This window comes from Lathyrus oleraceus, chromosome 5 (assembly GCF_024323335.1).
Source record: "Lathyrus oleraceus cultivar Zhongwan6 chromosome 5, CAAS_Psat_ZW6_1.0, whole genome shotgun sequence".
Classification (NCBI taxonomy): Eukaryota; Viridiplantae; Streptophyta; class Magnoliopsida; order Fabales; family Fabaceae; genus Lathyrus; species Lathyrus oleraceus.
Window position 1 is genome coordinate 628039364 of NC_066583.1, and position 23804 is coordinate 628063167.

At 39.0% G+C, this 23804-nt stretch overlaps 2 protein-coding genes across 3 annotated transcripts; one reads left to right on the forward strand and one right to left on the reverse strand.

Moving 5' to 3' along the window:
• The first annotated feature begins 365 nt into the window (after positions 1 to 365).
• LOC127087294 (GTPase-activating protein GYP1) lies at positions 366 to 3875 on the forward strand. Of its 2 annotated transcripts, none has more exons than XM_051028172.1 (10): positions 366 to 620; positions 875 to 1022; positions 1133 to 1316; positions 1615 to 1685; positions 2149 to 2286; positions 2370 to 2461; positions 2583 to 2854; positions 3062 to 3147; positions 3315 to 3416; positions 3528 to 3875. In XM_051028172.1, the coding sequence occupies exons 1-10, from the start codon at positions 526 to 528 to the stop codon at positions 3687 to 3689; spliced, it is 1350 nt and encodes a 449-aa protein (XP_050884129.1). In that variant the 5' UTR covers positions 366 to 525; the 3' UTR covers positions 3690 to 3875. The 2 variants fall into 2 exon arrangements, with proteins under 2 accessions (XP_050884129.1, XP_050884130.1); XM_051028173.1 differs by having other exon boundaries at positions 399 to 624.
• A 159-nt stretch (positions 3876 to 4034) lies between these two features.
• LOC127087295 (protein THYLAKOID ASSEMBLY 8-like, chloroplastic) lies at positions 4035 to 5278 on the reverse strand. The gene is made up of 3 exons (XM_051028174.1): positions 4815 to 5278; positions 4322 to 4717; positions 4035 to 4230 (listed from the first exon to the last, which is right to left on the reverse strand). Exons 1-3 carry the CDS (start codon positions 5166 to 5168, stop codon positions 4198 to 4200), a joined length of 783 nt encoding a protein of 260 aa, XP_050884131.1. The 5' UTR covers positions 5169 to 5278; the 3' UTR covers positions 4035 to 4197.
• Between the last annotated feature and the right edge of the window lie 18526 nt (positions 5279 to 23804).

Genomic DNA, 23804 nt, shown 5'->3' on the forward strand with positions numbered 1-23804 from the left:
GGCGCACACACATGCACACATCCATGCGCCAATGCATATGACGCCTACATGCATTGGCTTTGCAAGCATGCGCCAAGGCTCTAGGCGCCTCCTTTGAAGATTAGTCGCCAGGACAGTCGCATAAGTAGGGAAATATGATTATTTTGATATTTTTTTTGAAAAATTAATTATTTTGGAATTTAATTTTAAAAAATTAATTATTTAAAAAAAATTCAAAACAAAACATACAATAAAACACAATAATAATAATAATAATAATAATAATAATAATAATAATAATAATAATAATAATAATAATAATAAAAATATAGATAATTTATAAAAATGATTTAATCAAGAAAAAAAACCTCAAACAAAAGCAAAAAGGTAGTAAAACTAAAAGAAAGTGAAAGAGGTTTGGTAGCGTTAATGAAAGGATGTTATTTTGGTTGGTTGAGTGTTGATGATGTTCCTTCCTTGCTGCACTCATTCACTACTCTTCACTACTAAGCTCTCAATTCAACAACACTTTCGCTATTATCATCCATGAAGAACAACGATAACAACAACAACAACAGCAAAGACACTACCATAGGAATCCTCGATTCCCGCTTCAACCAAACCCTCAGAAATGTTCAAGGGTATGTATGTGTCTTTTTCTCTTCTCTCCCAATTCCTCTTTAATCATCAGCATTTCAGGAAATTTCATGATCTCGACAATTAAACTCCCCGATTTGTTTGTTGATCTTCAATTGTTGATTATTTAAACATTAAGATCAATCATTTTCAGTGATTTGTCTCTGTCTGATTACTAACCCTAATTTTCATCTAATTAAATTGAATAGCTTCTTCTCAATGGTTTGGTCTACAATTGATGTGTTCTTCTTTTGTCAAGGTTACTCAAGGGTCGTAGCATTCCTGGGAAAGTATTGTTGAGCCCGAGGGATCCGATCGATAATTCGAGCTTATTCTCGCCGACTTACCAGAGGAGTTTGTCGTATAGTGATACCGGTACAAGTAATCACACAATTGAGACAGTAGAGGTGAATTTTGTTTTCATATTTTGTGGTTATGTTATATTATGTCTTGTTATGTATGTCTATAAGACTGATTGGTAGCACATCATCAAGTGTGAGTTCTACTATTAACACAGGAGGAAGTTCAAAGTGGAGGCAAATCATTTGGTATTATGAGTGATAATAAATCGAAAACATCGACCTCGCATGTAGAGAATCCGTCTGAAGAAGTTCGGAAAACTTCCATGGGTGCTAGAGCGACTGATTCTGCAAGAGTTATGAAGTTCACAAAGGCGCTTTCGGGAACAATGGTTATATTAGGTATGATTTTAAGGTTGTTATTTGATTTATATGCACAAACAATGGATGATAAATATATGCTCCTATCACGATAAGAAGCCATTGCACACTAAAGAAATGTTTACTAGTTGGGTGTCTTTCATTATCTTGATTTTTGCCCCCAAAATATTGCTGATTGTCAAGTGGTCAAGGCTCTAACAATTCATGTTTGCTTATGCTGTAAAGCAATTATCTCTCGATACTATTTATTTAGTTTTCCGGTTTTCAAATGGTAAACTGATTATGCAAACCATATTTTTCTTTCTTAACTATCCTGTAGACAAATTGCGTGAATTAGCTTGGAGCGGTGTTCCGGATTATATGCGTCCTACAGTGTGGAGAGTTCTCTTGGTAAGCATGCCATACGATCTTAAAGAAGCACAATAGCGATGGATTTTGGAGTTCAGATTATAATTTATTAGGGTATATGTATTCTTGTTATATTTTGGTGATATCGGTTAAGAGTCCCACATCGGAATCGGACAATCTATGGCCTGAACATGTGTTTATAAGTGGGGGCAATCCTCACCCTACTAGCCGATTTTGTAGGGTTGAGTTAGGCCCAACCACACATTCTTATGAACATCTAAACAAATCATTGAGGGTAGGGTGGTTTCCAGAGCTATTCTTCCATGGAGATTTGGTCCTGCTTATATAAAAATTGCTTTGAAATAAGATCATGCTGAGGATTTTGAAAAATAAAAATGAGGGGTTTTGGCCCTATAGATAATCACTTTAAGCAAATAGGTCAACACCATGTTTTTCCATGGATAATTTCTTTTCTTATTGAAATTTAAAGATGAACTGACAACAGGGATATGCACCAACTAATTCAGATAGAAGGGAGGGAGTTTTGAGAAGGAAGCGGCTCGAGTATCTTGATTGTGTTTCTCAGTATTATGATATTCCTGATACAGAACGCTCAGATGATGAGATCAGCATGCTTCGCCAGGTATTCTTGATTATACACATGTCACTCTTGATTATTTACAAAAATAAACTTTTTTTAAATGTTTTACTTTTTACACCTGTTAGATTGGCGTTGACTGTCCAAGAACTGTACCAGATGTTTCATTCTTCCAACAACCACAAGTTCAGAAATCACTGGAGCGTATTCTTTACGCATGGTATATTACAGATAACATGTTTCTTGGTCGTGATATTATTTTCATCCCACTGTTCTTGCAAAAAATGTAAGTTTTTTTATCGTAGTTATTTTGCTTACATGATTTCCTCATCTTCTGCCAGGGCCATACGGCATCCAGCAAGTGGATATGTTCAGGGGATAAACGACCTTGTCACGCCATTTTTTGTTGTTTTCCTATCTGAATACTTAGAAGGAAGCATAGATAATTGGACAATGTCCGATTTATCTTCAGATAAAATCTCTAATGTAGAGGCTGACTGCTATTGGTGCTTGTCAAAATTGCTTGATGGTATGCAAGACCATTATACATTTGCTCAACCGGGAATTCAAAGGCTTGTCTTTAAGTTGAAGGAATTGGTCAGGAGGATCGACGGTAACCTTTTTCTCAGGCCTATTGTTTTTTCTCCAAGTATGAACTTAATTACCCTAATTTTGCATCGGGATTGAGATTTGGATCTGCATTTGTTTTACCAAACCAACTAATTTTTTGTTTGTTATTAATTACTATACGATTATACTATATATTACTATTTGTATATGTCCATATACAATCTGATACTGAAACTTTGAGTTGCACCAGATCCTGTTTCAAGCCATATGGAGAATCAGGGACTGGAATTTCTTCAATTTGCTTTCCGCTGGTTCAACTGTCTTCTAATCCGCGAGGTTTGCTTTGATTTTTTTTCTCTTGCAAGTTTAATAAATTTCTACAGAAGAACAACTCTATAATTAATAAAGGGGCTGCATATTTAGATTCAAGGGATAATGGACTAAATAAAATTGACACACTCTGGTTCTTTTTAAGTCTGATGAAGTCTGATTCATGTTTTCAGATACCCTTTCAACTTGTCACGCGCCTTTGGGACACATATCTAGCCGAAGGAGATGCTTTACCAGACTTCCTTGTGTATATATTTGCGAGTTTTCTTCTTACGGTGAGCCTGTAAAACAAGATGACGCATTTGTATAATAGTAGTATTTCTTTTAGCAAATTACTATACGGTAGAAAAGTAAATGCTCTCTAATCTCTATCATTGTTTTTTCAGTGGTCAGACGAAATTCAGAAGCTTGATTTTCAAGAGTTAGTAATGTTCCTTCAACACCTTCCAACTCAGAACTGGACTCATCAGGAGCTGGAGATGGTACTCTCTCGAGCGTTTATGTGGCACAGCATGTTCAATAACTCTCCTAGCCATTTTGCTACCTAAATGTCAATTCTGAATTTCTGTATTTAGTTTTCTATTTTCAGTCTTTTCCTCATTCCATTAGAATCTTTTCCCCTTTGGTGTGTGATGCTTGTTTCTTATAGAACCAATGTTACATTTGTTTTGCAATGTAATATCTTGTAAAGGAAAGGTAAAAATAAACTTGAGATAGAAGCTATTATTTTTTCACGTGTAGAAATGTCAACCAGAATAGTCAATACCATATAGCGGCATGGCGGGATGACCACTAGTTGATATTTTTTGGAAATTAAAACAGAAGTGTTAATACAAATAAAATAAAAGCAGTTTGCAGTAAAAATAAAAATAAAGAAGAAAATAAAAACATCATAAACAGAATAACTGAGCTACAATAGCCCTTTCCCATTGTTATAATTGTTCAAATAAAAAATACAAATGATCTCATCAACATTGCAATAACACAACTATATAGCTTTGGCTATAAAGCATTACAATAGCATCTCTTCAATGAAACCAGTACAGTAGAATCCCATTACACAACCAGATTGACATGTCTCTTTTTTGCCTGAAACAAACAGAAAATCACATATAAGTAAAAACAGAGAAACAGAAAACAATAGTTGCATATCACATCACGATTGAATTTGAAACCTCACATGATTCTGCTGGATTTTCTGAACAAATTTATCAGGTGCATTAACATAATCAAAACTCTCTTTTTTCAAACTTTCAACAAGCTCAGTTTCTCCATTCTTCATTAGACTCCTAATCAATATCGAAAACGTCAATTCATCTGGCAAACACTCCGAACCCAAACCCTTCATGTATTCGTAAACCTCCATCGCCTTCTCTGTATTACCAACTTGCAAATAAACCCCAATCATCTCATTAAGCAACCTCGTATCTGGCTTCAACCCCTTCTCCACTGCCCGATCGAACATCTCTTCCGCCGTCTCAACCATCTTATTCTTTCCCAATAACAGTATCATGTCAGAATACAACAGCAATGTATCATATCCAGCTTCCTCATCACCAATAATAATCTCGAAAACCTAAACTTCAAATATTAAATACAAAACTAAAATTAACTTTAATTTGAATAATAATCACTTATCCTATAAGCGATTAACCAAAACGTTGTTTTATTACCTTAAGAGATAAATGGAGTTGGTTTTGTCTCTGCAATTCAGCTAAAACGTCCAACACGTCTGCTTTCAAGAGTCTGAGAAGTTTCGACTTGAGAACTTGGTTGATTTTATCGTCGGATTTCTTGGCGAGTTTGAGAGCGTGAATTACGTGAACGCTTTCTTTTGAAATTACCATTGACGCTGGCTTTCTGTTTTTGTATGAACGGAGACCGCACACGACTGTTGTTGATTTGCTTCTTCTTCGGTTGTTAAGGAAATTATTATAATAATCGATTCTGTTGTTGTTGCGGCTTGAAATTGGGGTTGGGAAAGGCACTTTTGTCCGGAATATCGATCCGCTTGCTCTGAGTATCATCTTGGAAGCGGGTTGAAGAAGGAGAAGTTGGAGAGCGATGAAAATGGTGATTAGGGGAAATTTTGAACCGTGGTTCAGTTTTATCTTCCTCTCTATAAGTATTAGTACTACTAACTGTTTCCTCCGTTTTTTATTATAAAATCGTTTGACTTAATTGAAAGAAGGGATAATAATAAATATTTAAAAATATAATATAAAAAATAATATTAATGACTCATTAATATTATAAAATGATATAAAATATTTTTTCAATAATAAAAACGAAGGTAATATCTTTCAAATTATTATAATTAATGTTTTACATTAAGATTTTATTTAATTTGATGATTTCATAGATTAGTGTAAAATAAACTTATATGTATGCACTAATTATCTTTCAAATTATTAAAAATATTTTACATTAACTATGATTTTTTTTTTGAAGTTAGGTAAATTAGTTATGGTAATGTAACAATATCTTTTTATTTCGAAGCTAATAGAATTAATATAAAATTGATTAGTGTTTATTTTTATAATTATTAATAAGAAAATGGTAGATTTGAAAATTAGTTAAATAAGTAAGAGCGAAATAGTCATTTTGTCAATCAATCTATACCAAAAATTTAACCGTTATTGGCTTTTCTCTCATTCTTTTTTTAACTTAATATTTCACTCTGATTTAATATTTAATAAATACTATTTTTTAGTTTTTTAAAAACTAAGAAATGTTGTTGAGTGTTTATTATAAAGTTTATTAATCTTTTTAATATTAATTATTTTATTATTTTAATAAATTTTTAAATCTTATATTCAATTGATTATAACAATACACGATCAACATTTAATACTTTTTTATATTTTTTCATATTCTTCCTTCTTCTTTTTCACATTCTTCCTTCTTCTTCAATAAAATTTTAGAAATTAAAAAAATAAATAAAAAATTAAAAAAAATAAACAATACATAATTTATATTTTTGAATAATTTTGTTAAAATAATAACAACAAACCAACATATTGTTAACTGGATTTTCCGACAAAGGTAAATGCCTTAGTAAACCGATCAAAATTAAAAATATGTTGACTTTTTGATAATTTGTACGTAGTTTTGATTATCTCAACAGGTATATACTTCTTAAAGTAAGGTGCTTTACACAAGCCCCTGAACACGAATTGGTCGAAATGGCTGTTAGGGGCCTAGACTACTCAATTAGGAAGAAGTTAAACATTTAGTACCTTAGGGATGTGGCGTATTTGGTATATAGTATTCTCCAAGTCGAACACTTGAAAGTTGAAAAAGCCAGAACAAATAAGTACCATAAAAAGTATAAAGTCGCTTACATTGAGGCAAACGATTATTTGTCTGATATAGGCGACGAATATCTCAAAGAGAGTGAGGTAAATGTGGCTGAACTTAAGCCATGGCCTCCCTATGTGTGTAAATTGCTGAAGCCATCGAATGGGAAGAATCTCATCGGGCCCAGCAAGAATGAAAAAATTGTCGCTAAAACTTATACTTTCGACATAACAAAATGTGACGAAATATTTTTATAATTGCCTAATCGACTAGATCATTGGCCTAATAGATTATATGATGCATAATCAAATCTATAATCGATTATGACAATCTCTTAATGATTGATAACAACTTTATATAAAAACCTTCAATTTTGGGAGTGTGCAAGGCGGACTACCGCATATGCGATAAAAGGCGGACTACCGCATAGGCGATAAAATATACTTAAAGAGAAAGAAGAGAGAGAGAGAGATAAATTTTAAAGAATTAGGAAAACTCTGAATTTCGGTGAGATATGAAGTGAGGAGAGACCACCTTTATAAATCAAAAAATTGACTAAAAATGGAAACAATCCATGTGCCAAATTAATGGATTAGGCTAATCGATTAGGTACTTCAAATAATCGATTGTTGTGGTTGGTACCTTGAATTTTTCGACTTGACTATAAGTAGCAAGTATTAATGGCACAACAATGAATATGATAGGTTGAAGGACAAGGTAAAATAATGTCGATGGGGAACCGAGTTGATGTCAGGTCAGAAGTCACGTATAATGATGTCGATCAAAGTAACTTCATGTCGAAGGGCATTGTAAAAGTTTGGGGACTTAATGAAATTGAATACTATGCTATGTTTGCTAAGGTTGGAGTTCATCATTACAATAAAATCAATGTCGACTTGGGCATTACATGTGGAAAATGCTAGAATGGGTTGTCGTAGCACGATTGACATTAAAGACTTCGACGTGGGAATTCAGTTCTTGATGACTAGTAAAAATAATTAAGATATTTGAATGATGTTAAAAGAGCGGGAACTGATTTAACATAGATGGTTACTCGAAGACACATGGAGGCTCGTCGGAGAGAACCACTATATGGGGATGAAGCGTGTCGTGATATGGTTAGTCGACCATTCTTGGGTAGTTATTTTAAAGTAGTATATAAAGTAAATTATGTTCATTTGGGAAGGGATCCGTAATTGTATACATATTCTGTAAACTCAAGGTAGCTGCGCTTTTGAGAAACGAGTGAGAAAAATGTACGTATGCGTTCCACAATTTATAAATTTGAAGTATTTTCACATTTAAGTATCTTTTATGCATTGAGTTACCTTTCGATTTCACTTTACAGTTCATGATTTTGACACAGAATATTGTTCAAAACCATAAATGCACACAAATATGCTCCGAGAGATTTTCGAGTTTGATCCCTTAAGTATTAATAGAAACTTGTATTTGTTTATCAAATTTCACGGTAAACAGTGGTCCAAAATGGAAGGTTTTTATATAGAGTCGTTAACAATCATTAAGAGACTGTCATAATGGATTATAGACTTGATTATGCATCATCTAATCGATTAGACCAATGATCTAGTCGATTAGATAGTTACAAAACGTCTTCTAATAAAAAGTGTAGATGTTTGATTGGCTGCATTTTATGTTAAAACACTAACTGGACTCTAATTTCTTGACTGATGTCATGACATGCTGTGAAGAAGTTTGATTGACTACATTGTGTGTTAGAACATCTAACTGTACTCTGATGTCTTGACTAATGTCATGACATACTTGAGTAGTATGCTGCAGGTTTAGCTAATACAGGATTTACTGAATGTCAAACTAGATGTTATAACATTCATTCCTGACAGCAGATACTGAGGTCTAGAGCAGTTGATTGTCTGCTATAACTCAGTATTTAATTTCAGTCTGTTTATCAAGGGAATAACAGACCTGGCATAAGGTCTACTGTCTGAATGTCAAACTGGATGTTATGACATTCATCATTGACAGCATATACTGAATAATAGGCAAGTTGGTTTTCTGCTACAATTCAGTATGTATCTCAGTCTGTTCTTCAGGAGGACAACAAACCATGACATAAGGCTCTATGTGTAAATGTCAAATTTGATGTTTTGACATTTGTTACTGTAAGCTGGTACTGAAGTATAGACTGGTTGGTCTTTTACAATACAACATTTTGTACAGTCTGTTTTCAGGAAAAACAAACTTAGCATATGGTATATGATTTGGACGTCAAACTGAATGTTGTGACATTCATTCCTGACAGCATATGCTAAATTGTATGTTGGTTAGTTTTTCTATTTCAGTAGCTTTCTCAGGCTATTCTTCAGGAAGTCAACAGCTGAGCTAAAATCCAGGAAACTAACAACTGAGTTACAATTAATGAACCTAACAAATAACCTATTTGTTAGTACCCTACTGTGTGGAAATTAGGTTAACTTGCTTGACCTTAATTTCAGGAATTACAAGTACAAGGCCCAAGTGCTGCAATATAAAAGGATGACAATCCTTCATTCATAACTAGGGGTTTTTAGCGTGAAGATTTTATTGTTCCATTATACTTCACTGCTGTATTTTTGTGTGTCTTGTATTAGGTGTATCTTGTGAGCCAAGCAATTATCACCTAGATGATTGCATTGGACTAGGGTGTTCATTGAGTTGTAAGTGTTGTGTCACTCTAAGCTTTTAAGCGTGAGTGCTGTGTATCTTGATTAAAGCTGTTAAGCACAATCAAGAGTTGTTTGAAGTGTGACTTCACGATTATCTTTAAACTTAATTAAAGGTTGTAATCACTGAGGTGATTGACGGGGAGTGAGTAGGAACTCTGATCTTAGAGTAAGATTGAAATTGCATTGGGTAGGTATTAAGTGATAGGGTTAAACAGTTGGTTTAAGGTCTGAATTAATACTACTAATAATGGATTTCCTCCCTGGCTTGGTAGCCCCCAGACGTAGGTGTGTGTGACACCGAACTGGGTAAACAATCCCTTGTGTTATTTACTGCACTTATTTTTAAGTTCTGCATAATCCTTGTCTGCGCATAATTGGATGTCATAACATCCCGTGTGACATCGAAAGTCTGTTAACTAGAATTTCAATTGGCATCAGAGCAGGCACCCTGCCTGTTAATTTCTGGGTGAGATCTAGGGAAGTTACTTTCTAGTACCATGGACAAGGATGTAGGATACTCAAATAGACCACCCATGTTGGATGGTTCTAACTATGATGACTGGAAACCTCGTATGATAGCCTTCTTGAGGTCTCTAGATAGGAAGGTCTGGAGAGCTGTCAACAAAGGATGGGAACATCCAACGAAGACAGGTAAAGATGGAATTATTCTGCAAATTCCTGAAGAAGAGTGGGACAAGGAGCAAGAGGCACTAGCCCTTGGAAACTCTAAGGCCTTGAATGCACTGTTCAATGGAATAAATAAGAACATCTTCAGACTGGTGCATCACTGTGAACTGGCTAAAGAAGTTTGGGATACTCTCAAAACAACTCATGAGGGTACATCCAAGGTGAGGATGTCTAAACTTCAGATGCTGACCACCAAGTTTGAAAATCTGAAGATGAAAGAGGATGAGACTATTCATGACTTCCACATGAATATTCTGGAAATTGCCAACACTTTTGGAGGCTTAGGTGAGAAAATGGCTGAAGAGAAACTTGTAAGAAAGATTCTCAGATCACTGCCAAAGAGATTTGCCATGAAGGTCACAGCCATAGAAGAGGCTCAAGATATCAACAACATGAAGGTTAATGAGCTTATTGGTTCTCTCCAAACTTTTGAAATGGGCTTGGGTGAGAATGTTGAAAAGAAGAACAAAAGCATAGCTTTTGTATCAAATACTGAAGAGGATTCAGAAGAAGGAAGTACTGGAGGTGATGAAAGCATATCAGAAGCCATAGCCATGCTTGGGAGACAATTCAACAAGTTCATAAAGAAGATCGATCAAAAAGGTAGACCAAATGTCAAGAACATCTCGTCTGACATCAAGAAAAGATCAACTTCTAAAGAAAAGTTCAACCAAGGCAAGGGAATCTAGTGCCATGGATGTGAAGGTTTTGGTCATATTAGAGCTGAATGCCCTACCTTCCTCAAGATGCAAAAGAAGGGGCTATCTGTCACATGGTCTGAAGGAGATTCTGAGAGTGAATCTGAAGGAGAATGTGCTAAACATGTCACTGCACTAACTAGTGTTTGTGCATCTGATGATGACTCAAGTGGAGATGAACTAACTTTTGATGAACTTGTTGCATCATATAAAGAGCTATGTGTCAAAAGCGCAGAAGTACGGGTCCAAGGAGAAAAGCAGAAGAATCTCATCAAGGAGCTGGAGGATGAGAAAAAGAAGCATCTGACAGTCATAGATGGTCTAAATGGTGAGATAACCTTGCTAACCTCCAAGCTAGATCAAATGACGAAATCCATCAGAATGCTAAACAAAGGAATGGACACGTTGGAAGAGATCCTAAAGGTGGGACAGAAGTCAGGAGCCAAGTCGGGCTTAGGCTTTGTGAAGAAATCCTCAGCTAAAGTCAAACGCTCAAAGGCTGAAGTTCAGAGATTCAAGCAGAAGTCACAACCAATGTGTAACACCTTAAAATTTGCCCTCCTCATTCACGCATTCATTTTTAGGTCATTTAACATTAGATACATTGCATTTCATCATGTCAATCGGGATTAGCTCCAAGAAGCTTGAACATCATCCAGGACACTTTGTGGGTTCTATTTAGATGATCAGTCAACACAAGGGAAAGACTTGAGTTACTTCCAACAGGGGTCTATTCGTCAGTCAAAACATTAATCTTGAAGGAGCAAAGGTTTGCTCATGAGCTGTCATGCTCGCTAGGCGAAGCCCACGTGTTTCGAAAAGAAAAAAAAACGAAAAACGAAAAAAAAACGAAAAACGAAAAAAATAGTTTAAATAAATAATTAATTAAATAAATAAATAAATAAATAAAATATAATAAAAAAAATCTTGGACTTGGACCTCTCTCAGTTGAGCCCACAAAGCCATGAAAATCAGGTTATAAAAGAGGGAGAACAGACAGAAAGAGGAAGAGAAGCAAAAACACTCTGAGGTTTCCTTGGAACAAAACCCTGGACAAAACCTGAAGAGAAACCTAGACAGAGAGAGTGAGAATTAATCTGCAGCAACCTCCAGGCAACTCTGAAAGGTTCATTCTGACTCACACACTTTCAGCTCAAGCAAACCCTAATATTGGTTTGCAAATCCAGCCGTGCCATTTGATTTCAACCGATCTCTCCAATCAGGTTTGCCCTATATCCATCATCTTTATGCCTTTAATTTGAATGCTCTAAATGTATGAGGTATTATGAGTGAATTTGATACCCTTTTGATGCATGTGTTTGACAAGAGGTTTAGGCCTCCTACCCTTGGTTGCTTTTTGTGAGCTTTTTGTGAATTTTAATGGCATGATTCATGTGGTTACATTTTGATTTGGGGGCAACTCTTGGTTACCCTATTTTTGTTTCTCTAACCTGTTTGTTGAGTTTTTTTTTGTGAGGGCTCATATGACTCTTGCAGAGATGGTTTGCCTGGTGTTCCACTTCATTTGTGGGATACCACCTGGAGGTTTCATTCTGATTACCTGTACTGACTCACTTTCTTTGATGGTGTTAGCTTGGGAGGATCTCAGGGTTTCCTTGTTCCATTAATTACTGTTACTTCGGATCTTTATCCGTGTGGTACTTTTACATTTTCCCGTATTTTTACCGCTTTCTTAGCTGGAAGACCTCGATAGGAGGCAATGTTTTGTGTGTTTACTTTATGCAGGTTCCTTCGTCTAGGATTTCCTTTTTGCATGAGCATCCCTAACCCTACCAACTCATTGATTTTTCTTCTCCTAAGAACACGTTAACTCCTTCTACTACAGGCGAGTAAGTCTCCAAAGGTCGAGCATCTGGTAGATTGCGTAGTAACATCGTTCGTCCAAAACCCAATCCATAACCCCGTAGTTAGCCGAACTACGGCTTGCTCTGATTCTCATTCCAGATGAGATACGTAGGTATAAGACGCGATGTCTTAGCGAGCACAATTACCCTTAACCCCTAGGTAGCCGAGCTACGAAGACTCTGATTCTCATATTCAGATGAGATACGTATGCAGTGGATGCGACATCCGTGCAAGTCATTTTCTTTTGATCCCTTTTTTTTAGTAAATAACACATTAGATAAACCCACACCCTTTAGACAAGAACTACAAAAGTGGATCCCGTAGAGTACTACGGATGCGTAGGGGTGCTAGTACCTTCCCTTCGCATAATCGACTCCCGAACCCAAGATTTGGTTGCGAGACCCCGTCTTGTCCTTTCCTTTTTCCAGGTTTACTTCGAGCGTTTCCTTTCCCTCATTTGGGATAAATAACGCACGGTGGCGACTCTCTTGTCTTTCTTCGCCGGTTGTTTTTTTTCGCATTCCATTTTTCAGGTTGCGACAGCTGGCGACTCTGCTGGGGACCCGATTTCCCTAAGCGAGTCCCTCCTAGCTTTTGTAGGTTGTTTGTTTATTGGGTGTTTATTCTTTTGTACAGTTATTTATCTTTCAGCATTTGCCTGCTTTATTGCATTGTGTACATATGACTGCCGTATCTGCTGGTTCTGTTTGTGAGATGAGTTCTATACCCGAACTCGAGTGCACTTAGGATAGGAGAATGGCATAGTCTTGTTGACTTGTGTGGAGTTATTCCTTAGCAAGTTGACTTGCAAGCCCATTCACTTGGTGGAGGTCATGTTGGGATCAATAATGTCACACAAGTAAGTTGTGGTTAGACATTACTTTTTCCAATATAGACCTTAGAAGCCAAGGACCTTAGTTTACCAAACCCATCTTGGCCTATTCGTAGGACGTAGTGTGAAAGTCGTTCAAGTGTAAGATTTGATACGATTGTTACGCGATACTACACTCATAAGAGTCTCTCTTGAGAATATTTTTGGAATACGAGTAGTCGTTCCTCTGATAATATCCGAAAGATGGGATTATGACTATGAGAACCTTTTTGTAGAACATGTTTGGCAGGTTTAAACTTTAGTACACTCCCTTTGGGTGGTTCTTAACCTAAACTCCATGCTCGTGACTTACAACAAACCCTTGATTCATGGTCGATCCGTTCAGGTATCCTTAATATCAATGAAACTTGGGTGTTGATAAGGTGTAAACCATAATCCACCAAAATGGATGGTTGATATTAAGGATAACATGATCCATCCCATGACCTTTGTTTGGTGTGCTTTGCTTGACCCTCTTAATTTCTCTCCAGGCAGTGCAACCTGACAGATGTTCAAGCGGATCCAGCCATCCTGATTGACATGCCATCGCATTGCATAAGATCATCTGCATATTTGCATCCAACATCTCGTGCTTATTCATTTGCAGGGTATTCCCTTTTTAAGGGGGGGCCTTAAAATTGAATAAGTAGTGCATCGCATACCATGCATATTAACCCTTGTTTGTTTTACAAGTGTCACCGCAGTGTCTAATGTTTGTTCCCTGTATCAGGCAGTTATTGGTCCAAAGCGAGTTCACAGGTACCCGACAAAGGAAAACCGTCCACGACTAGCAATGGACCAGATACAGAAAGAACTGGCTGATATGCGTGAAAGGATGGATCCGTTCATGACATTGATAACTGGTATGGCAGAAGGCCAGGCGAAGCTGAAGGAATTGGTTGAGCAACCGAGGCCCGATCCAGAGGTGGAAATACCAAGTGCTGAGGGGAACCCTGGTAACCCTGGGAGCGCTGATAACCCTGTGAACACTGGAAACGCGGGTAACACAAATGTTGATGGAAACCCGGGTAATGTTGGGAACATGGGGAATGTTGGAAATGGTATTGACGGGAGGTACAATGTGAATCAAGGAATTCGGATTAGCGGGCGCCCCGTTACTGAAGATTGTCAGTATGATCAATTTTCTTTGCACGACGAGGCCCTCGAGACCACTCGTCGTATGGATGAGCTTGCTGAGAAGCTCAAATCTTTGGAGTCTCAAAATTCCTTAGGTTTTGATGTCACCAATCTTGGTCTGGTTCAGGGAGTAAGGATCCCTCACAAGTTCAAACCCCCTACTTTTGAGAAATACAACGGGGCTTCTTGCCCACACACTCATCTCCAATCTTATTTGGGAAGGTTGGGAGCTCACACTGAAGATGAAAAGCTGTGGATGTACTATTTTGAAGATAGTCTAACTGAAGCTTCTCGTGAATGGTATTCTCATTTGTCTCGCACTACCATCAAGAGCAGGAAAGACTTGGCAGAGGCTTTTGTCAATATCAATACAACTTGGATATGGCTCCAAATCGGACCTTGTTGCAAGGAATGTCTCAGACTGCCAAGGAAACCTTTAGAGAATATGCTCAGCGTTGGAGACAGATTGCTGCATCCGTCCAACCCCCTATGTCTGAAAGGGAGATGGCGGACATGTTCATGAACACTCTTCAAGGCAATTATATCGAGAGATTGGCTGCTTGCCCGTCAATCAGCTTTGCAGAGATAGTGATTGCTGGAGAAAGGATCGAGAGTCTGTTGAAGATGGGCCGAATTCAAGACAACAATGCTTCCAACTCATCAGTTCCCAAGAAATTGTTTGCTGGTAACGGTAAGCCAAGAAGAGAAGGTGAGACGAGCGTTGTATATGCCGGCAGAGGCAGGGGCAGAGGACGCCCTAATTATTATCAAGATCAAGTGGCCGCAGTCACTATTCCAACACCTGTTCCTCAACCGCAGTATCATCCGCAACAGCAACCCAGGTACAATAATCAACAACAAGGAGGTAATCCGGGTCAGCAGAGACACTATCAACAACGTCCAAGGCAGGCGGACCGGGTCATTGAGCCAATCCCAATGCCTTATTCTGTATTACTTCCCAAGCTGATTGACATGAATCTGGTTACGTTGAGAACTCTGGCCCCACCTGTCGCATCCCAAAAAACAACCGGCGGGCTAAAACAAAACAAACAGAGCCGCCACCGTGCGTTATTTATCCCAAAAGAGGGAAAGGAAACGCTCGAAGTAAACCTGGAAAAGACATGGTCTCGCGACCAAAGAGAGATGGGATCGGGAGTCGGTTACGCAAGGGGAAGGTATTAGCACCCCTCACGTCCGTCGTACTCGACGGGATCTACGCTCAAAAGAATAGAATAAAGGTTGCTGAAAACTGCTCAAAAGAATGCACAAACACACACACTGGAATCAAACACAGACGGAAAGAGAGGGGAACGGGCTCGCTAGGATATCGCATCTTATGCCTACGTATCTCATCTGGAATGAGAATCAGATCTACCGTAGTTTGGCTCACGCACGCCAAAACAAAACACACACAAGCAGGCAAACATGGAAACCGAATGCCAATCGCTGGACTTACATCAGACTCCGAACCAAACAAACCCACACCGGAAACCGACTGCCAATCGCTGGACTTACGTCAGACTCCAAGCACACAACAATAGGATACCCGGACGCTGAGTCGTCAAAAGCAACAACAAAGTTGAACAAACAAGCTAACAGGGAGTCTGGTACTCGAGCCTGCTAACTGTCAAGCAAACACACACAAAAAGAAAAAGGGTGCCCGGAGAGATCTCGTACGACCTCCTGCCTACGTACCTCATCTGGTATGAGGATCAGGGCAACGTAGTTCCCCTTAATAGGGGGGAAACTTTTTCCTAACCAGAGACTGGGAAATGACAAACTAAAAGGGAGACTGACTCGAGCCTAATAGTTATCATGCAATCCACAATGGTCCTAGGTTGAGTTTTCTATCTAACTTGCACAGGCAGCAAGCTATCCTAATCAGGACAAACAAAGCAAACATACACACATTTAGCACACACTATATACAAACAAAGTGGGCTCACACAAGGGTTAGGCTGTGAAACACAAGCCAACTGTAATCGGGTGTGGTTAGCTCTTAACCCTAAAATTGAGAATTAGGGTGAAGCAGATGAAATGGGAAGTGAGGGGTGTGCCTCACAGCTCTTATCCCTGGCCTGGGAGAGCTTGACTCAAATAGAAGGTGTGGGAGTTCAGAAAGCAGGAACTCTTCTATCCACATATGACTGACTCAACAGAGATCTTGGGCTAATATCCACAATGCATCAACACAAGGTGTGTGAGCAAAGTGGATGACACACTGAGTAGCAGGAGATGGGTTGCACATCTCTTTTATCTGCCAATTGCCTTATCAAAGGACTTTTCCTGCTTGGCACAAAGATAAACAAACACAAGCATTGCCTCTTAAGGAGGACTTCAGACAGGTCCCTGCCCAAGTAACAGGACAGGTCTTCCAGACTACATGAAGTCAGTGAGTTATACCTCAAATGGTTAAGCAACCAAGCAACAGCAAAAGCAAGTTCAAAGAACTTAAGCAACTAATGTACCTGAAAACAATCTAACTCAGTCAGTACACAACTCACAAAGTCAATCAGACAGTTAATAGTCAACAGTCAACTGTACACAGTCAAACAAACAACAAGTGCAAGCTACAATGTGCAAGGCACAAGCTCAACTCAAATGAGCTAAAAGCAACCTACAAAACAAAGAAATGTTAGTCAACATCAACCAATCAACCCAATTCAAGCAATGTGAATCAATCTCCTCATGGCCATATGCTCCTTATCCTAAAAACAAAGCTCAAACATAAGCACAAACTACTAGGACAAGGCCTAGGGTCAAAGTGGGAGAAATAATTCAAAACAGAACATGAAAATTGACATGAATCCAATTAAACCAATCAAGAACATCATCCAAAAAGTCTCATATCAATATCATGCACCAAATTCATTTCACAAGTCAAATAATGCAAAGCATGCAAGTTCAAAGCTCATTGAAGCAACAGAATGAACAAATCCATATCAATTCCAAAATGACTCAATAAATCTCAATAAAAATCATGGCTAAACAGAACACATCACATGATCAACATACCAAAAATCAAGGCATTTGGACAAGTCTAAGCATGGCAAATAAATTCCATAAGGCAAGGTAAGTACAAACAAGCTCAATTGAGGCAGAATTTCATACATCAACTTAACACAAGCCTAAAACAGAATCCACACATGATAAACACATCCAATCAAAGCCACAATAAACTTCAAAGTGTCTAGAATCAATGTACAAAATTTCAAGTTCATATGATAAACATCAAGCATTTCACAAATCATTGAAGTTCATGACTATCCAAAAGTCCACAAATGACAAGCCAGAAAGGAAAATCTCAAACAAATCAGAAATCATTCCAAAAATTCTATAAAAATTCATGATCAATCCTAACATCCAGAAGTAGCATCATGCAAAAAATCACATCATTTGGCATTTAATTGGCATGGCAAAAAAATCAACAAGTTTGAGAAAGCAATGGGGTGACACACATTGTCACACCTACATTAAACAGATCATAACTCAACAACCAAAAATGCTAAAAATGAAAACTCAACACCAAAATGACCATCAAGATGTCTAGTTTAAGCATGTCAATTTTCACATTCATTGGATAAACCATCATTATTTCACAAAGAAAATGGCAAGCAAGGTACAAGATAGCATACATGTGAACAAACCCTAAGCCAAATTAAATTCCAAGCGTGCACAATTTCTGGAAAAATTTTCAAAAAAAAAAACTAGACATCATGAGGAACAACATGCAAAAAATCCCAGGCCATTTGGATCATTAATCAATGAGTTATGAATTTTTTAAATGAATGAAAAATTAAAAAACACATGAAAGCATGGTGAACTTGGATAGCATAAAATGAACAAAAATGCAAAGGCCTTATTGGAAACAGCCCGAGCCAGGGATCGAACTGGCTGCGAATTTGAACTGAGGCGCTTCTTAAGTGAAACGCGTCGTTTCACTTAAGTACATGTGGCGCTGGGAATCAATCTCATCCAATCATAACGCCAAGTCACAGCCACGTGGTCCAGTGCATGGCTTAATAACATCAAACAACATGCACAGCGCGCTAATGGAGATTAAACATGAATCTGGAAACCAAACCCTAGGATGTTCATCAAAATTTAACGTGTTCTTGAGGTCAAGAACACTTTCGTCCAGAAATAAAAAACCATTACACCATTGGATAGATCTTTCAACAAGCAACATGGATCAAGGATTATTTTGCCCTAATTCATCCTATGTTTAAAGTTTCGAGCCATGGAAGTTTCATGCATAAAACTTAGATCTAGCATATCTTGTTCATTTCTTAATGAAATTTAATGATACAAAGCTCAGTGTTCTCCACATTCAAAGATCTACCACATGCATATCACAATTTCAAGAATTAAGGCACGCGATTTCTAACCTTAATGGAAGTGCAGAACTGGATTTGCTGCTTTCAAGCCTTGTAATGTCCAAACAGTTGCTCCAACACTCTTGTACAATGGAATGGATGAAGGTTTAGAGGTTAAGCTTGCACGATTTTGCTTGAATCTTCAACTGCCATTAATGGATGCAACCTTCAACAGTCCTCAAATCTGCTAGAAAATGGATGGATCTTGCTTCCAAAATGTCCAATTATGCTTGTGGATCAAGGATTGATCAAGAACAAGGCAAGGTTTATGGAGAATTTGGATGAAAAAGTTGAGAGAAAATTGGAGAGAAATTTCTAGATCTGAGATTTGTGAATTGTTGTTACTGAATTCTGTTAGGATTATGATTATATATGCTCTCCTGATGATGCTTGCTAATCATGCTTAAGCTAATGCCAAGGGATTAAGGAAAAGGGAGTGTTTTGGCCAATTTGCAAATTCACCCTCATGTATGCAAGGCAATGCTACAGTGCACGAAATCTGGTGTAAATTCACTTAAAATGTGATTTGGAGCCAAATGCAAGTGGAAAAATGAATGGACAATGCATAGTTTTTGAATTTGACTTTTCCCTCCAAAATTCAAATGGAAAGTCAAATATTTTTGTGATCAAAATGCATGGCTTATGATGCATGAATTGGATAGTTCATATCAATACAAGAATGTTGCAAAAAGAACCACTTCAATTGGCCTTATGGTTCAAAAGTTATGCACTTGTGAAGTTCAAATTTTCTTGGCAAAGATTGATCTATATCTTCTCAACCATACATGAGAAATTCATGTTCTTGGACTTTTTGGAAATGGGAGAACAAGATCTATAACTTTCATGTTGGACAAAATTTCATTTGAAGCATTTTTGATGATGTAATATTGAGGAGAAAACCTTTCCATTTTTGGCAATTTCAAATTACAGGTCACTTACTATTTTTGGAAAGTTTTCATCTGACCTCAAATTCCTCAATGTTGATGTTTGAAATGTCAAATGAGACTTGTTTGAACATGAATGAAGTATTTCTAACCACTTCCCACCTCCAAATCCATCAGTTGACTTTTGGTTGACTTTTTCAGTTGATGGATGACTTGGTCATGCATAGATGAACTTGAGCCTCAATCTCCTGATGAAATGGCTCCAAGATGAAACCCTAGCTTACACAAGCTCATTAAAACACATATGATGATCCCCATCTCAATAAAGACCTCATCTCCTTGAAAAACCCTGATTGGTATAATACAATTGATTAGGGTTGACCAGAGGTCAAAACCCTAATCCCAAGGAGCATGATCAGGCACAATGAACCTCTTGGTGATGATAAGGCCATGATGATGATGATGTACCATTTCAACCAAGATTATGATCAATCTCCTTGAGGAGCCAAGAAACCCTAATTGAAACACAATCCTCAGATGATTAGTGATCAATTCAATGAGACCCTCAGGCTTGCATCTTTTAACCTCTTTATCTTCTGAAAAAGACCTAGGAGAATGACTTGCTCATTGTTTCCACATGATATGAAAAGATGCAATGACTAATGTCCTACAAAATGAGATGCAATATGCTAAGCTAGTCCCAAGAGAGGAGGGCAAATTTTGAGGTGTTACAGCTGCCCCTATTCAATCCACTGTGAACCTGTCGATATGAACAGCCTCGGCTTTCAGATGATCAGGATGAAGAGTGATTGAATACCAAGAACAGACGAAGAATTTTCACTCTGATGGGAAAATAATTAACAACGCCTGTCAGAATCGGCGAAGAAGCAATCTTGAAAGAAGAATCCGTCGGGTACGGAGAAAGTCGGCCTGAGCACCGAAACAGAAATGTTGACTTGACCTGGATACCAAAATAAATGATAACACAGGAATAACCATGGCCTGAACGCCGCTCATCAATCTGAATACTGAACATCAGAATATGAAAGTATTGATATCGGTCTGAATACCGAGAGATTGGCCTGAATGCCCAACAACTGGCCTGAATGCCGCTTTGGTCTAAACACCACTTCGGTCCGGATACCGGAAAATTGGCCTGAATGCCACAAGCTGCATCGATCTGAACTTCGGAAGCTTCCTCGATCTGAACATCGGAAACTTGGGTCTGAATACCCACCTCGGTCTGAGCACCGGAAGACTGGCCTGAACGCCACTTTGGTCTGAACACCACCTCGGTCTGAATACCGGAAACTTGGCCTGAATGCCACGAGTACTTCAACCTGATTGTTGGAAACTTCTTCGATCTGAAAATCGGAAACCGGCCTGAATGCCACAAGTTCTTCAACCTGATTGTCGGAAACTTCTTCGATCTGAAAATCGGAAACCGGCCTGAATGCCACAAGTTCTTCAACCTGATTGTCGGAAACTTCTTCGATCTGAAAATCAGAAACTGGTCTGAATACCCACCTCGGCCTGAATACCGGAAAATTGACCTGAATGCCGCAAGTGCTTCAACCTGATCGTCGGAAACTTCTTCGATCTGAAAATCGGAAACTGGTCTGAATACCCACCTCGGCCTGAACATCGGAAACCTGGCCTGAATGCCGCAAGCTGCATCGATCTGAACTTCGGAAGCTTCTTCGATCTGAACATCGGAAGCTTCTTCGATCTGAACATCGGAAACTGGTCTGAATACCCACCTCGGCCTGAACACCGGAAACTTGGCCTGAATGCCGCAAGCTGCACCGATCTGAACTTCGGAAGCTTCTTCGATCTGAACATCGGAAACTTGTATGAATACCCACCTCGGCCTGAACACCGGAAACCTGGCCTGAATGCCGCAAGCTGCATCGATCTGAACTTCAGAAGCTTCTTCGATCTGAACATCGGAAACTGGTCTGAATACCCAACTCGGCCTGAACACCGCATCGGTCTGAATACCCGAAAAACTCTTCATGCCTGTCAGCATCGGCAGCAATAAGGTAAAGTGACGAATGAGACGGCACGTGGGCCAACGACTTATGTTGGGAATAATAAGCCATGAGCATGCCATTCCTACTTAATCCACTGTGAATGAACAATCTGCGCTCAGCTGGGGATTATCTCCTTCTCTTTTCTTTACTTTTTGTTCTTTTCTTGGACCCCGAAACTTTTCTGATCATCATTCCATCTCTGCCCGACAGAAGCCCTTCCTCCAATATCGCACTACTGGGGAATACTGTGGATTAGAATCACGACGCCAAACTCCTCGGAGTAACATCTTCACCTTCTGGCGAAACCCCCTCTCAAACAATAACCACGACTTGAGACTAGCTTATGCTTGCAATGATGATGCATGGTTTTTTTTAGCGCAATGCTCCATATTTATGGAAATGCTACGCATTTAATTATGCAATATGCTATGCTTATCTACATGATGAATGCATAAAAAGTATCCCTCTCAAGGGACTCTTCTGGGGAGCTCGAGGCACTCTGCTGAGGAACTCGACAACACTCCGATCTCCACCCTGCCGGGGAATAGCACTGCTGTTGAGAAATAGGCCACCCTCACCAGGGATAACCTCCTCTGCACCCGGTCCACTTGGGGACATCGCTGGGGAAAGAACCACCAACGCACTCTGTGGGGAATCAACGGTCTTTGACTTGCTGGGGATATAACAATCCCGACTCTGCTTGGAGAAACCACTACCAACAGATACCTCCGCTGGGAAATAGCAACCTTCGGGCCTGGCTGCTGAGGAAACACCGATCTAAAACCTACTGGGTGTCGCATTACGCGAAAAACCGGCGGGAAAACAGGACAACAGAGCCGCCACCGTGCGTTATTTATCCCAAAAGAGGGAAAGGAAACGCTCAGAGTAAACCTGGAAAAGACATGGTCTCGCGACCAAAGAGAATGGGATCGGGAGTCGGTTATGCGAAGGGAAGGTATTAGCACCCCTATGCATCCGTCGTACTCGACGGGATCCACGCACCATAGAAAGGAAAATGGTTGCTAAAAACGCTGCTCACACACACACACACTGGCTGAAAGAGACACAAGAAAACAAACAAGACTGACTCGGCAGGATATCGCATCCTGGGCCTACTTAGTCTATCAGGCATAGACATCAGAGTCAAAGTAGTTTGGACTGGGGAAACGACACATGCTCGCTAGGATATCGCGTCCTATGCATACGTATCTCCTTGGACGAAGGAGAATCAGAGCATTCGTAGCTCGGCTGACACGCACACAAAAACAGGCAAAGGCAAATGTGGAGCCCGAATGCCAATCACTGGACTTACATCAGCATCCAAACCAACACACGCACACTGGAACCCAGATGCCACTCGATGGACTTATACCGGCTTCCAAGCACACAACAAGAACAAACAGACAACAAATTGCTAAGGAGTCGGGAACTCGAGCCTAGCAATCGTCAAACAACACACACAAAAAGAAAAAAAAAAAAAGGTGCCCGGAGAGACCTCGCACGGTCTCCTGCCTACATACCTCGTCTGGAACGAGGATCAGGGCGATGTAGTTCCCCTCAGAGGGGAGAAAGACTAGCCTAACCAGATAACAGAGGGAGACACAACTAGGGAGACTACGACTCGAGCCTAGATGTTATCATGCAAATCATCCCTAAGTTAAGGTTTCTAGCTAACTTGCACAGGAAGCAAGCCTATCCTAACCCTGACTTGCACAGGAAGCAAGCCAAACTAAACCTAACTTGCACAGGAAGCAAGCTAAACAAACACACAAGCACAAGTAGCACACACTATATGCAAACAATGGGCTCAATCAAGGTTAGGTTTTAGTCGAGGGGTCATATCAACCTCAACAAACAAACCACTGGAACTGGGTAATGTTAGCTCTTAACCTTGCCATTGAGGGGCTAAGGTGAAGCAGATGAAAGGTGAGTGAAGATAGGACTTCACAGCTCTTATCCCTGGCCTGGGAGAGCTTAAGACAAGAATGTGTGGGTTCAGAAAGTGGGAACCCTTCTACACATTTAAAACTGACTCAACTGTACAATTGTACAAGATCTTGGGTTTGTATCTGCAATGCATCAACACAGTGGTGTGAGCAAAACAGATGACACACAGAATAGCAG

Bases quoted from the DNA above. Each gene is read 5' to 3' on its own strand.
- LOC127087295 (XM_051028174.1), bottom strand. From the start codon at position 5,168: ATGATACTCAGAGCAAGCGGATCGATATTCCGGACAAAAGTGCCTTTC. The intron at 4,718-4,814 runs GTAATAAAACAA...TTTGAAGTTTAG, and splicing joins AACTCCATTTATCTCTTAAG to GTTTTCGAGATTATTATTGG. The intron at 4,231-4,321 runs GTGAGGTTTCAA...TGTTTGTTTCAG, and splicing joins AGAAAATCCAGCAGAATCAT to GCAAAAAAGAGACATGTCAA.
- LOC127087294 (XM_051028172.1), top strand. From the start codon at position 526: ATGAAGAACAACGATAACAACAACAACAACAGCAAAGACACTACCATA. The intron at 1,686-2,148 runs GTAAGCATGCCA...AACTGACAACAG, and splicing joins CAGTGTGGAGAGTTCTCTTG to GGATATGCACCAACTAATTC. The intron at 2,287-2,369 runs GTATTCTTGATT...TACACCTGTTAG, and splicing joins AGATCAGCATGCTTCGCCAG to ATTGGCGTTGACTGTCCAAG.